The sequence below is a fragment of the Cadophora gregata genome (assembly GCF_030347475.1).
Source record: "Cadophora gregata isolate MNR1 chromosome Unknown scaffold_5, whole genome shotgun sequence".
In the NCBI taxonomy this organism is placed as follows: Eukaryota; Fungi; Ascomycota; class Leotiomycetes; order Helotiales; family Ploettnerulaceae; genus Cadophora; species Cadophora gregata.
In genome coordinates, this window is record NW_026695928.1 from 1,669,213 (window position 1) to 1,683,311 (window position 14,099).

At 48.2% G+C, this 14,099-nt stretch overlaps 6 protein-coding genes across 7 annotated transcripts; 2 read left to right on the forward strand and 4 right to left on the reverse strand.

Annotated features, from left to right (window-relative positions):
* Positions 1 to 626: 626 nt before the first annotated feature.
* On the forward strand, positions 627 to 1,546 carry ONS95_011316 (uncharacterized protein; the record flags this gene model as incomplete). Its single annotated transcript, XM_058504920.1, has 3 exons — positions 627 to 800; positions 853 to 1,164; positions 1,328 to 1,546. The coding sequence occupies 3 exons, from the start codon at positions 627 to 629 to the stop codon at positions 1,544 to 1,546; spliced, it is 705 nt and encodes a 234-aa protein (XP_058359476.1).
* A 209-nt stretch (positions 1,547 to 1,755) lies between these two features.
* On the reverse strand, positions 1,756 to 4,350 carry ONS95_011317 (uncharacterized protein). 2 transcript variants are annotated; one of them, XM_058504922.1, is made up of 4 exons: positions 3,944 to 4,350; positions 3,845 to 3,872; positions 3,260 to 3,788; positions 1,756 to 3,210 (listed from the first exon to the last, which is right to left on the reverse strand). In XM_058504922.1, the coding sequence occupies exons 1-4, from the start codon at positions 4,138 to 4,140 to the stop codon at positions 2,786 to 2,788; spliced, it is 1,179 nt and encodes a 392-aa protein (XP_058359478.1). In that variant the 5' UTR covers positions 4,141 to 4,350; the 3' UTR covers positions 1,756 to 2,785. The 2 variants fall into 2 exon arrangements, with proteins under 2 accessions (XP_058359478.1, XP_058359477.1); XM_058504921.1 differs by having other exon boundaries at positions 1,756 to 2,764; positions 2,816 to 3,788.
* Positions 4,351 to 4,911: 561 nt separating this feature from the next.
* On the reverse strand, positions 4,912 to 5,353 carry ONS95_011318 (uncharacterized protein; the record flags this gene model as incomplete). Its single annotated transcript, XM_058504923.1, has 4 exons — positions 4,912 to 4,938; positions 5,010 to 5,091; positions 5,175 to 5,206; positions 5,258 to 5,353. 4 exons carry the CDS (start codon positions 5,351 to 5,353, stop codon positions 4,912 to 4,914), a joined length of 237 nt encoding a protein of 78 aa, XP_058359479.1.
* Positions 5,354 to 5,601: 248 nt separating this feature from the next.
* Positions 5,602 to 9,563, forward strand: ONS95_011319 (uncharacterized protein). Its single transcript, XM_058504924.1, has 7 exons — positions 5,602 to 6,750; positions 6,859 to 6,869; positions 6,927 to 7,071; positions 7,187 to 7,412; positions 7,513 to 8,013; positions 8,064 to 8,376; positions 8,432 to 9,563. Exons 1-7 carry the CDS (start codon positions 5,878 to 5,880, stop codon positions 9,021 to 9,023), a joined length of 2,661 nt encoding a protein of 886 aa, XP_058359480.1. The 5' UTR covers positions 5,602 to 5,877; the 3' UTR covers positions 9,024 to 9,563.
* A 1,656-nt stretch (positions 9,564 to 11,219) lies between these two features.
* ONS95_011320 (uncharacterized protein) lies at positions 11,220 to 11,976 on the reverse strand (the record flags this gene model as incomplete). The annotated part of the gene is made up of 2 exons (XM_058504925.1): positions 11,220 to 11,808; positions 11,870 to 11,976. 2 exons carry the CDS (start codon positions 11,974 to 11,976, stop codon positions 11,220 to 11,222), a joined length of 696 nt encoding a protein of 231 aa, XP_058359481.1.
* Positions 11,977 to 12,508: 532 nt separating this feature from the next.
* ONS95_011321 (uncharacterized protein) lies at positions 12,509 to 14,032 on the reverse strand (the record flags this gene model as incomplete). Its single annotated transcript, XM_058504926.1, has 1 exon — positions 12,509 to 14,032. One exon carries the CDS (start codon positions 14,030 to 14,032, stop codon positions 12,509 to 12,511), a length of 1,524 nt encoding a protein of 507 aa, XP_058359482.1.
* Between the last annotated feature and the right edge of the window lie 67 nt (positions 14,033 to 14,099).

Consider the following 14,099-nt stretch of genomic DNA (forward strand, 5'->3'; position numbering starts at 1 on the left):
GAGCTCGATAGGACACGAAGGATTGTTTCCGCAGCCGATACCTTCTGACTCTGAGCCTGAAAGTTGTTACATAAGATTCATTTATCTCTACCAAAGAAAAAAAATCTCATTCATTGCTTCGGGCAGAGAAACTATCCCCGAGCTAACATATGTGGTCCCAGAAACTTGCATCCGGCTCGCTCTAAACGATCGGATCCTCTCGGGAGCTCTGAACCGAGGCGATTTCAATTTGGAAGTAGATCACTTGGATCTCGAGACACAATTTATATTAACTCAGATTAAAGCTATTCGTACTCTCTTTACCCCGCAATCCAGCAAATGCAAGCAAGCTTATGGAGTTCTGAAAATAGAACAAACAGGCCGCCTCTCCCGCGATGCCTCCTCGGAGACCGCCTGATCAGTTGATCCAAAAGGGCCAGAACAGGCATTGAGAATTGAAAAGCAGTATGGGAGAATTGATTGTTCTAATTTTGGAATTGCAATAGAGTTAAGGTTCATGTACAGTGCTGTGTAGTGAGGCACCGTCTGATGTGTATATAAACATTGGATGCCCCAAGGAAACTCTTCTCTCACTCAACACACTTTCCATCCAGTTCTCTGCCTAGACTTCTCAGCTCATCTTCACTATGCAACTCATTACCGCTGTCATTCTTCTCCCTGCCCTGGCTCTAGCCAACCCTGTGGCGCAACGCCAGGCTAAAGGCCCACCAGCTGAAGAAATCAAGATCATCAGTGCTCAGTCTTCTGGCAATGGTTGCCCACAAGGCTCTGTCTCCAGTACCATCTCCCCAGATCGTACCGTATGTGTCAATTCTTTCTTTTCGAGAAGAAAATCCTATTTACTGTTTCCAGGTTGTGACGTTTGGATTCGATGCTTTCCAAACTTACATTGGCCCAACCGCCGCCCAAGCAGACAAGACCAAGCAGTGCCAGATCCATCTCAGTCTGCAGTACCCAGGTGGATTCCAGTACTCTGTTGTCGACGCGACTTACCACGGATGGGCTCGTCTCGATGCTGGCGTGACAGGGACATTCGTCTCCTCGTACTTCTTCTCGCAAGCTGCTTCTCAGACCTGCACGACACGATCCACGATTTCGGGCGCACAGTGGGTCAATGGTGATGTTTATACTAAGCAAGATCTCATCGAGTCAACTGCCATCATCGTAAGTACTTCTTGCCCTATTCCCAAATGTACAATCTTCTACAAAGAGTTCCAAAAATCACCAACCTACTGAAGCTTTCATGACCCTCGTCAGAGAGAGAATTGCCCCGTGGTACACAAAATGATTAATTTCAGAGACACCGCTAACTCATTGTCTCTAATAGTGGTCTCCTTGCGGCGCAAATGGCATCCTTAACGTCAATAACCGTATTGCTCTGTCATCCACAAACGCTAAGCAGACCGGCGAGCTGTCGAACGATGACGCTACCGTCTCTTTCACTCATCAATTGCACGTCGCATGGCAGCCTTGTGTCATGCCAACCAAGGGCAGTGGTGGCGAGTGGACAATTGGAGGGGGTACCACAGCTATCGTTGAGGAGTAAGCTTGAGCTGGCTGTCAGGCAGTTCGCTTTATTGTTGGCTCCGTTTAGGGGCAGGAAGTGGTTGCATTGGCAGGGAGACTTTATGTTTCGGGAGTTTTGCATGTAGTCTTCAATGTATTGAGTTCTACACCTACAGAAACTTCTTGTTGAAGTAACCAAATCGGTATGCGGGTGACTTTTTCGTGGTAGCAACTCATTGTTCTATTTATCTCTGATCATGCTGGGTGAAGGCGTGAGCAGAGCCATTCTCAACGGCCGAAGCAACGGAAAAATATATGTAATTTGAAATCGATAGTAGCGTTTCATAGAGCAGCAGCACTAGGATTAAACCATGTAACACGCATCACCCACAATTCTGCATTTCCAAAATCTTCTATGAGACATGGTTGAACAAAGTGATAAACAGCAAGACCAATACTGAGCAAACTCCTCAAATGACATGGCAATTTTTCCCTGACCTCATGTGCAATCCCGTACTTTTGGCATACCAGCTTTTCCAAGGTCGCTGATTCGCAAGAAGCGCTAAAATCACAAGTGCTAAATCGCCAATTCAAGATGCAAAGAGAGAGCTTTTGGTTTGTTTACATTCTTCATTTCCTTCATTTCAGTTTCTGCTTTTTGTGTGTTGTATCATCCGACCCTTTTTGTTTGTTTTAATGGGAACCCAACCAAGCCTCGACCCATACCAGACCAGATCAGACCATATCATGTAGCACAAAATGCTCCCAGTCTACCTACGACGAATGCAGGCAAGCAAGCAAACAAGCACGCAAGTATGCTAGAAAGAGAGAGAACACCCCGAAGCACCGGCTATCCAGCCATCCATCATCATGAGGAACAGATACAGAGAGAGGAAGAGAAGGAAGAGAAGGAAGATTAGACACAAAAATGCGTATGCATGCACGCAATGCTAGAACCCCTTTCACGCCGGGGAAGTATGCCGCAAAACAAGGAAGGAAGGAAATATTACACGGGAGGGGGAGAGTGATGGCACGAACGCAGAAGCGGGTGTGAGGTTTCTCGTATCTACGAGGATTCGTCTGGGCGACGGCCTCCACGAGGAGCTCCACCACGACCTCCACGTCCACGGTACCCATCGCCTCTGAAGTTACCACGGCCTCTACCTCCACGTCCTCCACGGAAGTTACCTCGTCCACCACGGTCTTGCTTGCGCTCGACAGCTTGGAATCCATCGTTGGCGGGTGGGGTGGCGATTGGCTGGAACGAAGTCAGTCCAAGTCATGGTAGATAATGGAGAAATGCGCTTACTTGAGTAGGGGAATCAGGTTCGGCATCAGCCCAGCTCTGGGTGTTTGCTGGAGCAGCAGGGGTAGCAGTTACACCAGTATCAGTTTCAGTGGCGTCGCGAGGAACCTCAACCCACTCCTGGCTCGTGGACAGGTCATTGTTGTTGTCCCAGTTTGCCTCAGCAGCTGCATTGGCAGCTCCGTCACCGAAACCTGAGTTTGCGGGAATACCTTGGTCGTATGTAGCTTCAACGTGTCCGTTTGTCAATTCAGTAGCAGCAGGGGCATCAAGCTCAGTAAGACCGGCGTTGGCAATGGTTGGATCAGACTCTACTGGGTATTCGGTGGTCTCGACTTGCTCGGCTTCTGGAGCGACAGCGGGAATTTGTGCGAGGGAGGCGGTCTTCAAGTCGGCATCTAGAGTAAGTGTTAGTCTTGTGTGGCACTGTGAGAGGGGATTTCCTACAAGTAACAGAGAGGGGCTCTCCGGTAACACTCGTGACAGTCTCTGAGGAGCCCTGGATGAGATTAAGCATGGCAGCGACAGCACTGGCGTCACCGGCGTAGACCTGGGCCAGAAGACCCTCCAGAGCCTTGCTCTCTTCAAGCTCGGCAGCCTCATCCTCACCTCTGCGAATAGCAGCAAGCTTCAGGAATTGTGACAGAAGGAGAAGATCATCTTGCTGTTGCTTGACAGCAGCTGTAGCAGCCTGGGACTTGGCAGAGCCGACCGCCTCCTCCAACTCCTTGCTTGAGCGCTCGATATGGGTCTTCTCGAACTCTGCCTTCTCAGTTTGTAATTTGACTTTGTATTCCTGGTCGAACTTCTTGTATTGTGCGATCTGCTCCTCGAGTTGGGTAAGGGATGCCTGAAGTGCGGGCTTCTTCAAGAGTTGAGCCTTTTGGTCGGCATTGATCTTTCGGGAAGCTACGAGGTCGTCGAGCGACTTGTCAGGATTTTCTGCGACGATGTTGTCGACTTTAGAGGCATTGGCCTGGAAATGAAGCGGTTAGCTAACGCACAAAGACCGATCCCAGGAGCTCTGCTTACGATCTTCTTGTTGACGTTGCGGATATTCCTATGAAAATATCAGTTCGGCTGTTCACAACCACCACCAAAAGGTCGCTAGAAAGCCTCCAGTATACATACTTGTAAAGCTCCTTGATGTAGGGGCTTTCGTAGCCTCCATCGCCGTTCGCACTATCCGCAACGCCATTTCCAGGAGTAACCTCCGCGGCAGAAGCTGGAGACTCAATTTCGGTGGCAGCTGTCTTGGCAACCTTCTTCTTCTTCGCAGACTTCGACTCGGTCTTGACTACGGGGTTTTGGGTGGCAGTGGCAGCCATTGTAAGGATATGTTGGTTTGGAGGAAGAGTGTGAGGATGTTGATGTTTGTGTGGTGCAGCGGCTCGTCGTTGAGCAGTGGAAGGCTTGTGTGCGCGGGATTGTTTGCGTAGAGTATTTAAATCCTCAGAATTGGAAAGAGGGTGATAGAGTAGATCGTAGGATTCGTGGTCTTGAATTTTGTAGGATTGTAGGAAATGTGATTGTTTTGTCTGTGGTAGTTCAAGTTCAAGTTCTAAGTTGACGGAACTTTCTGAGCTTCCCGGCCAGACCACGGCACCCCTGTCCGGCCTAAGCGAAAAGCGGAACGCAACAGAAAGAGGCAGAAAGAAGACGAGAGTGGAGAGGAGAGGAGAGAGGAGCTTGGAGTCACAGTCACACTGGCTTGCAGAGGTGGAAGTTTATTTTGATATAGCTTGCTCTTGTTACCGGCGACGTCTCGAAAATCTGCATCTCCGAAACGAAGGTGCACAAGAGCAAGTCTGGTTCTCTTCCCCCACCGACCGTCTCTGCTGGCCCTTGACTCCAGTCTCCTCATATTCCACCAACTTCAGTTATGCAGCCCCCTCATCCCTCTTCAGATGTGCATGCTCCAGGTAATCGTGATATACAGCCCGCATCTGCATCATTCGAGGGTTATGGCCCGCATCCTAAAAGAGCTGGCTGCTGCTGGCACGGCAATCACTTTGCTTCTCCTATCCGTATTCGAAGTCGGCTTCGCAAGTCATGTTGTGGGCGGTGCTGATCAAAGTTGCAGTAGTCTCCTGGCTCGCTCATCCCTTGAACTTCGATAATGAATTCTGGAAAGGATGACGTAAGTAAGAGTAGCGAAAACTGGCAGTACGCGTCGAAATGAGGTTGTAGCATGTACCTCTGTGACTTTCTTCACGCTTTTCGCACTGATGCCGCGTTCCCCTGCTTGCTTCGCGTTGATCGTAGCCTCCTTCATCAATCTGGACGTAACTGTCAGCCCAACTTTCCCGAAACCTGTCTCATCGATGCGAGAATTGTGATTTGATAGATTGGGGTCGCGTACGTCTGCAGAAAGAGTGCATAGTCGAGGAATATCTGCAGTTGCCGTTAGGTAGGTGCCTCTGGGAGACGCGACGGAAGGCTCACCAAGACATCCACGTTCTTGGTGACATTGCGCTTCGAATGAGCCTTGACAATCTTCTTGACAGTAGCCCGTGGATACAGCTTCTGTCCGGTTGCCATTGCGATTGATAGCTCGGAAACTGTTGACGCGGGTGTGCTGTTTGAAACTGTTCAGTTCAGGTAGGTGCTTACAGTCGGGTAGTACGTGGATGGGCTCCATTGTTGTTTTCGGGCTTCGGCTTGGGTTTGTGACTTCAGCCTTGTCTCGGTGCTCGGCAAGGCGGCCAATGAGCAGTTGCACTCGAGGACCCCTCCATTGCTATTACTGTACCACCAGTTGCCTGTTCCGTTTTGTTTGACTTACCTATCTTAGCTTGGCTTTTCTCCTTCCTTATTTGTGCGCTGATTAACGAGCTCATTGCCTGGTCTGGTCACTCAATCAGGTCTTTTCATTCTTCATCTCGAATCTCCAGTCTTGTCAATTAAGAAGACCATTTTCCGTGTCTGATTGCCAACTTTGCTTGCGGACCTGAATCAACACAAGTCAAACACCGCAACGACCCCGCCATTAACCACATTATTTACACCATTCAACTGCCACCCAAGTACCCCTTACAGTACTCTTCGGCTTTGACTGGCACTTCATGACAATGGCATCAGCTGTGGCTTCTGATCGGGACATTCTGCCCAACAATGTAAAGCCGGTCAATTATGATCTGTCATTGTATGACATCGAGCTTGGAGGAGCATTTAGCTACCAGGGCACTGTCTCCATCCTAGCAAAGGTGGTCAAGAGCTCAAGGGAAATTACCCTAAATGCTCACCAGCTGAAGATCCATGGCGTGGAGGTATCGTTAGAACATACCAAGACCCAGCAGACATTCGTGTCGACCGGCATCTCATACGATGCTCCTAGACAGCGAGCTACAATCTCCTTTGGAGAGGATCTCCCAACTTCTGAGAAAGCACTCATCGTCATCAAGTTCCAGGGCACTGTCAACAACGATATGGCGGGCTTTTACAGATCAAAGTACACGCCAGCGACGACACCAGCTGCGTCAGTTCCGAAAGATGGAGACAGTCATGTCATGTTCTCAACCCAATTCGAAAGTTGCGATGCCCGAAGGGCATTCCCCTGTTTCGATGAACCCAACCTGAAGGCAACCTTTGATGTGGAAATCGAGCTTCCGGATGACCAAGTAGCGCTTTCGAACATGCCCGAGAAGGAGGTAAGGAAGTCCAAAGATGGGTTTAAGATTGTGTCCTTTGAGAAGACGCCCGTCATGAGCACTTACCTCTTGGCGTGGGCCGTAGGAGATTTTGAGTACATCGAAGATTTCACCAAGCGCAAATTCAACGGCAAGAATCTCCCGGTTCGCGTCTACACTACGAGAGGCTTGAAGACCCAGGCTCAATACGCTCTTGATCACACTCCTCAAATCATCGATTACTACTCTGAGATTTTTGGCATCGACTATCCGCTACCAAAGTGTGATCTTCTTGCTGTTCATGAATTTGTAATGCTCACTTTCTTCCCCTTACTTCTCTCGCGTACTAATCTAGTAGGCTATAATAAGTCACCCCTCACTCTAGAAGACGTCATGCTAACCGGTGCTTCTGTCTAGTCTCACGGAGCGTAAGTGCTCATAGAAAGATTATGTTCCCAAAAAGCTTCCCACTGACATTTGCCTAGGATGGAAAACTGGGGACTAATAACGTACCGGACTACGGCAGTTTTATTTGATGAAAAGACGTCTGATGCGAAATTCAAAAACAGAATTGCGTACGTCGTCGCTCACGAGCTGGCTCATCAATGGTTTGGAGACTTGGTAACCATGGTGAGTGGTTTCTCTCGGCATCTCTGCTCGCAGGAGCATATTCTACCTCTACTGCACAATTCCTGCACTGAAATTATCATGAAGGTCGTCACTGACTCTTTATCTACCAATGTAGGATTGGTGGAATGAGCTCTGGCTTAATGAGGGCTTCGCAACTTGGTTGGGCTGGCTCGTCACCGATCACATTCATCCAGATTGGCACGTCTGGCCTCAATTTGTATCTGAAGGAATGCAAGGGGCATTCGGCCTAGACTCGCTGCGTAGTTCTCATCCGATTGACGTCCCTGTCAAAGATGCTCTTGATGTAGATCAAGTATTTGATCAGATCAGTTACCTCAAAGGTCAGTGAAAACCCCGTGTTAATGCGCCTCAGCCAATAAAAAGCCTTGGAAGACCATGCAATCAAACACGCTCGAAGAGCATACTAACTGCGATAGACAGGCTGCTCTATTATTCGCATGTTGGCTGCTCATCTCGGGCAAGATGTTTTCCTCAAGGGCGTCGGAGATTATCTCAGAACTCATGCTTTCGGTAACGCCACAACTAATGATCTTTGGTCTGCTGTTGGTAAGGCATCCGGTCAGGATATTCGAGCATTGATCGATCCTTGGATTTTGAGAATTGGGTTTCCAGTTGTGACTATAGCAGAGGAACCCGGCCAAATTGGACTCAAGCAGAATCGATACTTGTCCACTGGAGACGTCACCAGTGAGGACGATAGCACTACTTGGTGGGTACCCCTGAGATTAGAAGGTAAGGTGGGAAGCAAAGATGTTACTCCATTGAATTTCAATAAGAAAGAGGACATCGTTCGGGATGTCGATGAATCATTCTACAAGATCAATAAGGACACCACTGGATTCTATCGCACCAACTATCCTCCAACTCGCCTGGCCGCCCTGGGCGGTCAGATCAAGAGATTAAGCCTCTCAGACAAGATCGGTACGCCCGTACTACTCGCTCGACTTGACATATAAGCTGACATTGTGTAGGATTGGTTGCTGATTCTGGAGCCCTTGCATATTCTGGTGAAGGTTCTACTCCAGGACTTTTGTCGTTCGTCGAGGGCTTTCAATCCGAGACTAATTCCCTGGTCTGGTCTCAGATTCTTGGTTCACTTTCGACCGTAAAGTCTGTATTTGCAGATGATGAGGCAATCACGCTTGGCTTAAAGAAGTTTATCCTCAAACTTGTCACACCCGCAGTCGAGAGAATCGGCTGGGAGTCATCGGCTAGTGATGACTTCCTTACTGGCCAGGTTCGCGCTCTGTTAATCATCACAGCAGGTTTGAACGGCCATGAGAAGTAAGTCTTGTCATTTGCCAAACAACTACAATCGGAATAACTGACAGCTTTTTAGGGTGATTGCGGAAGCCAAGCGGAGATTCGATCTCTATGTATCTGGCGCAGACAAGTCTGCCATCCACCCCAATCTCCGAGCAGCTGTTTACGCATTGGTGGTTCGTTATGGTGGTAAATCTGAGTTTGACTTTCTAAAGAAGGAATGGTTTTCAACCACCTCGATTGATGGCCGCGAAACCATCGTTCGAGAACTTGGTCACATCCAGAATCTGGCTCTTCTCCCCGAATACCTGACATTACTCTTCAATGATGTGGCAACCCAGGACATGCACACAGGAGCTATTGCGCTTGCGGCAAACCCAAATACCAGACCCGGCCTGTGGAAGTACTTCCAAGAGAACTTCGAATCCATCAAGGATCGCCTTGGGAAGAACATGGTGGTTCTTGACCGGTTCATTCTTTGCTGCTTGAACAAGTTTAGCGAAAGGGATACGGAGAAGGAAATTGCCCAGTTCTTTGATGGCAGAGATAACAGAGGATATGACCGTACTCTGGCGATTGTTAGTGACACAATTCTCGGGAGGGCCACGTACAAGGACCGTGATGGAAAGGTCATTTTGGAGTGGCTTAAGGTTCATGGATATGCTTGAAAGTTGGGAGGTATTGGTCATGGAACGGATCCCCGCTCTCCGCACTGTGGCTTTCACCGATAATCTACAAATATTTCCGTCTATCTTTTGACGTACCCGTTTGAACACTACCTTAATATGCTAAGTCTGCAAGCATACACAATTATAAATCAAACTTCAAGTAAAAAAAGTATATAGATCATCTACGTGTCTGTGAGGATGGTGTGGATATTTTCGAAAGTGTGCTGGTGCTCTAAGACGGATTGCAAGAGTTTAAACTCAAAGCTATTGGAGCGGATGCAATCCTGTATGCATCCGAATAAAAGGTTCTCTCAGTCACTCAGAAAGGCTCTAAGACACCCTGGTTACTTCTATTCTTCCAAGAATTATTTGCTTCTTGTTTGCAGTCGACCCACCTTTGGCTGTTTACTAAACATTTCACCAGGAAGCGCAAATCACCTCGACGTCAAGAATCTACCTGCTATTGCACTTGCTTGAATAACTATGCACTTGGATTCCCGCTATTTTACAACCGATCCTCAACGCCTTTCGGCGAAATGCAGCTTGCTTCACGAATTCGCACTCGAACACAGCGCAATTATGGAGCAGAACATGTACCACGATATTGAGTTCAATATCACGATGGCCGGTAAATCAACTATTGTTAGTCATGAAACAGGTAAAATTTAAGAATTTGGAGGGGTAGCTTTTGGAGGGTAAATATGAGCGGGTCATACTTAATGTTGATATTTGCTACTCCTTGTACGTGAGGAGGTATGTGTTGGTTTGAGGTCGCCTAATGGTGCAAAGAAACCTACTAGGGAGAATAGATTTTCAAGGAGCCCTGGTGTGCAGTTCGTGTGGAACGTCCCAACATCAATCCTTATATTCTTATGTTAAAGGAAATACAGGTGATTGGATTCTGCAAATGGTCTTGTCTTGGACCAGGTCATCCTGGAGCAAGCCGAAATGGGGTTGACGACTCCTCCCAATGGCCAGCCATTCCATTAGTCTACGGAGAGTAAGATCTCTCATAAAGAAACTTCCATTAATTGATTTGAAATCTGCAACTCATGTCTGGAATAAATCCCAAGCAGGAATTTAAACGTGTCAGATGCATTGGCTGGAGGAAGCGACAAATTTTTGCCTGACAAATGTGATTGACTAAGTGTTTCTCGCTTGAAGCATAAGCCAATGTTTACTTTTGCCCGAGACACAAGCAATCTTGTTTCCCGGTCCTTCTATCGTATTCACTCTGGAAAACATGATGGAGCAAACTGTGAGTCACCCGGCGTGGTCAGAGTTAAAGCACTCTACCACAATCCAAATATCTTCCTTCGTCCCCTCTTTCATACCCATAGCGTGGGAGCTGCGAACTCCGTGACGCATTTTCAACATGCACGCTGCCGGCAGAGATATTCTAGCCTCAAGCAACACGGTGGAAAGAAACAACGGTATTTGAGGAGGTATGGTAGCGCGCAACCTTAACAACAACCTCCTCCAATGGTAATTAGGCTTCAGGAAACTGTGCCAAGTTAACTGAAGCTCTTTACCAAAGATAGTGACGTATGCTAATGATTCTGTCGTATAGATAGGCCATGCGGATTTCTAAGGACATTATGATGATACTTTTACTTGCGAAATGTTTTGAAAGTGGCTTCCTGAGACACGCCTTGTCTGTAGAGACTTTGGCACTGTAGCCACACCGGGGGTGTACCAATACACCAGAATCAACTCAGATATATTGATGGAGAGGGCAGCAAACTCGAAATCACAATCCGTATCGGATCTTTCATCCATGACCAGCAGAGCTCGTTACCTGCCTACGACAACTACGGGAGCCACTCTACAGAAGAGCGTGGCTGGAGAACATTCACATCTATGGTAAAAGAAACAGGAAGATGTATCCCTTCCACCCTCAAATGGCACATGTTTTAGCGTACTTGAGAGCGGGCCTAAGTAACCAAAATAAGCCTCAGAAGTGGACCAGATCTTCGAAATTTATGAAAGCTGGCTATCAGATTTGCTGGCCAAGACTCGCTTCTATTTCATACTTTACTGTCACATCACTGTTTGAGTGCATCAACAGAATGTGCCATTTGAGGGTGGAAGGGATACAATGAGGACATAAAGGAAGCGAAGAAATGACGGGCAACAGCACTATGGCAACCGGAATGCTTGGGGTGCCTCTTGGCGTGATAGAGGTCCACAGTTGTATCAAGAGACGTCCTTCAACTTTATCATCCAAATATTTAATCCAGTCTTACTTCCTTCCTCAACCACCAAACCCGCGTGCAAAACCTTTTCATCTCCCTTTCCATCAGCTCTGAGATTTACCCAGAACATACCATTCCCAACAATAGGCCTGAAGACAATACCGTCGCCTTTCTCGGTCCTCCCATACCTCCCCTTACCTCTCTCTTCCTTGTCCAACACACCTCCTGGGACTGATATGCGCGGGAAATTTGTACCTCCGGAAGAAGAGCAATCCGCTTCCAAGTACAGGAAGAAACTTGCAAGGCGATTGTACTCTCGATCGTCGGAATTGCGGACAGGTGTTTCGAACCAGTCGTAGTGGAGGTCATAGTGTTGTGAGGGAAGGTAGCGCACGGCTTGGAACGGCTCGATGCCGTCGGCTTCTATATTCAGTGCTTGGAGGAAGTTGTAGACTCTTAGAGTGAGCGCGAGAATGGTGGGGTCGTCGTTGGGGAGGGTACAGGATGCTGAGGTTCGGTAGTCTTCAGGTGGTCGTGGCGTGTCAGAGGAGGGGGTGGATATGAGAGGTGAGGTTATGTAGGAGTGCTCACTAGTGGTTGGGTTAATGTGATTTGGGGATTTGAGAACGGTGGTTTGTGAAAAATACAGACCAGAGAGACAAGAGGCGGGCTGCTTCGTCTTGACTGATGAAGGATGATAGGTAGATGAGGAGGGGAGAGGTGGAGAGAGTCAAAGTTGTGAAATTCGTGTCTGACATAGCGGTATCCTGAGTTGAGAATTGGCTTGTGTATTCAGCTGATGCATTTTGATGGAGGATGGATTCTAGTTCCAAGGCATGCGCCGGAAGTGTGGCTGAAAATAGTAAAATGATATGAAACAGCGTCCTCAACATCTTTTGGGGGTGTCTGCTGTCATTGAAGGGATCGTAAGCTTTGAAGAAATTAAAAACCGGTTATCAGTCTATGAAGTTCTTTGCCGAGGGTGGGAAAATTGACGAGCGATTGCAACACCCGACGAGCTCGATGGGAAAACAAACGTTGCACATATGTCTCGGCACAGTTCCGAAACACTGCACCTGTCGTCGAAAAGCCTATTGAAGGTGTGTTTGCATGTAACCGGCCGGATCTAGCTCTTGTACGACTTCGTACAAGCCATCAATGGACCTCACCTTGAGAAACAGTAGTACAGTTGCCAAGCTGGAAGAAACGACTCCAGTTCCCCTTCAATTACTACTCCGTAACGCCACATTACGCATTCCACCAAGGCAAGGGTTTTTGATATACAAATTCTCAATCAAGCTTCGCCACTTCCTTGATCTTGATATCAATCGACATACCCCAACCCTCTCTTCCCCCAATCCAATTCTTGTGCTTTCCAACTTTATCAATATCCGACACGTGATCATCCAAAGCCTCTCTCAACATCAGGGCATCATCCTTGACTTTCTTGATGGATATGATCAATCTCAAACCCTCCTTATCATCGTCCTTTCCAAACCCGCTGGCCCATTCCGAGTTAACCTTGATGCGAGGCTCATCCTCATCAAAATTCCCACCAGGATAAATTTTGCTGATCAACAATCCGATGGAACCCATGTATCTGGTCCACCACACCTCTTCTGGAGTCAAGATCGACTGAAGACTTAGCTTGAAGTCAGCTTCGCGTGGTGGCAATTCGCCTTCGTATCGTTCCTCCAACATCAACGCAAGAAGAGCGCGGTCTGAATGTGATACGCCATGGGTAGAGGCCATAAATCCTGCACTGGTACAGTACAAAGCCGCTGTTGAAGCAATTTCTTTGGACATATGAGCGTGCACATATAGGACGTTGGCAAATGCATGAATGACATGCTTGCTGATCGATTCCGGGAATGCTCGGCCACCCTCTTCCTTAGACGCTTCCGGAATGGCATTCATAATAAGAGTACTCAGAGCATCTGCGGACTTACGACCAGAATTCTCGGTCGCAACCTCCAGAGGATCATCGTCTCGAATGTTTTGAGAGAGTTCTCTGAAGAGCACACCTTCTCTCACACCTCCTTGGCAGAAATGGGCCTCCTTGATGCCGTGTGGGAGAGCTTCTGTGAGGACGTTGACCAAGAACGCTACTGCTGGAACCTGACCACGGCGGCGATCAGAAACCCGGAAAATCTTCTCAGCTTCCCGGGCGACTTTCTTCAGTGTTTCGACATCTTCGAATTTCTCCTTGCTTGCTCTGTAGCCGTTGATGATCGATATAGGATAATGGCGTCCGTGGACTTGGTTCATATAGAGAAGCAGGTACCCCCAGCCTCTGAAACCGCCTCCAGAGAGGTAAAGGGGGAATCCTCCTTGAGATTTGGCTCGCTCGGCCATATCCTCAGGTATTTCAAGTTCGTCGTATGCCTTTCTGAAATTCGCCTCCATCTCCTCTCGCAATCTAGCCACCGCAGCATCTCCCTCCTCCTCACTTTTGCCTTTCCTCAAGTCGTCCAGTTTCTTGGTCAGAGCTGCAGCTCCATACGGGAAGCTCACAGATCCCTTGGGACTGACTTCTACCTTGCCATCGATTGACCGCATCCACGTGATTTGTGCGGAACCACCGCCCAAATCCATGACGATGCCACTGACTGTGGAAAAGCCACTTGCTACCCCAAGGGCGCCGACATAGCCTTCCTCCTCCTTGCCTAACATCTCGACCTCTAGTCCTGTGGCTTTTTGCACAGCTTTGCGGTACTCCACGGAATTAACTGCCGTGCGTGTTGCCTCGGTGGCAATAATCCTGATGTGATGATCTGGGACATTGAGATCTTTGCAGATGACCTTGAAGCGCATCAGAGCTGCTATAATTTGATGGATAATATCGTCGGGGATAGGGATTCTTTCGCCCGTGTCTTCGTCA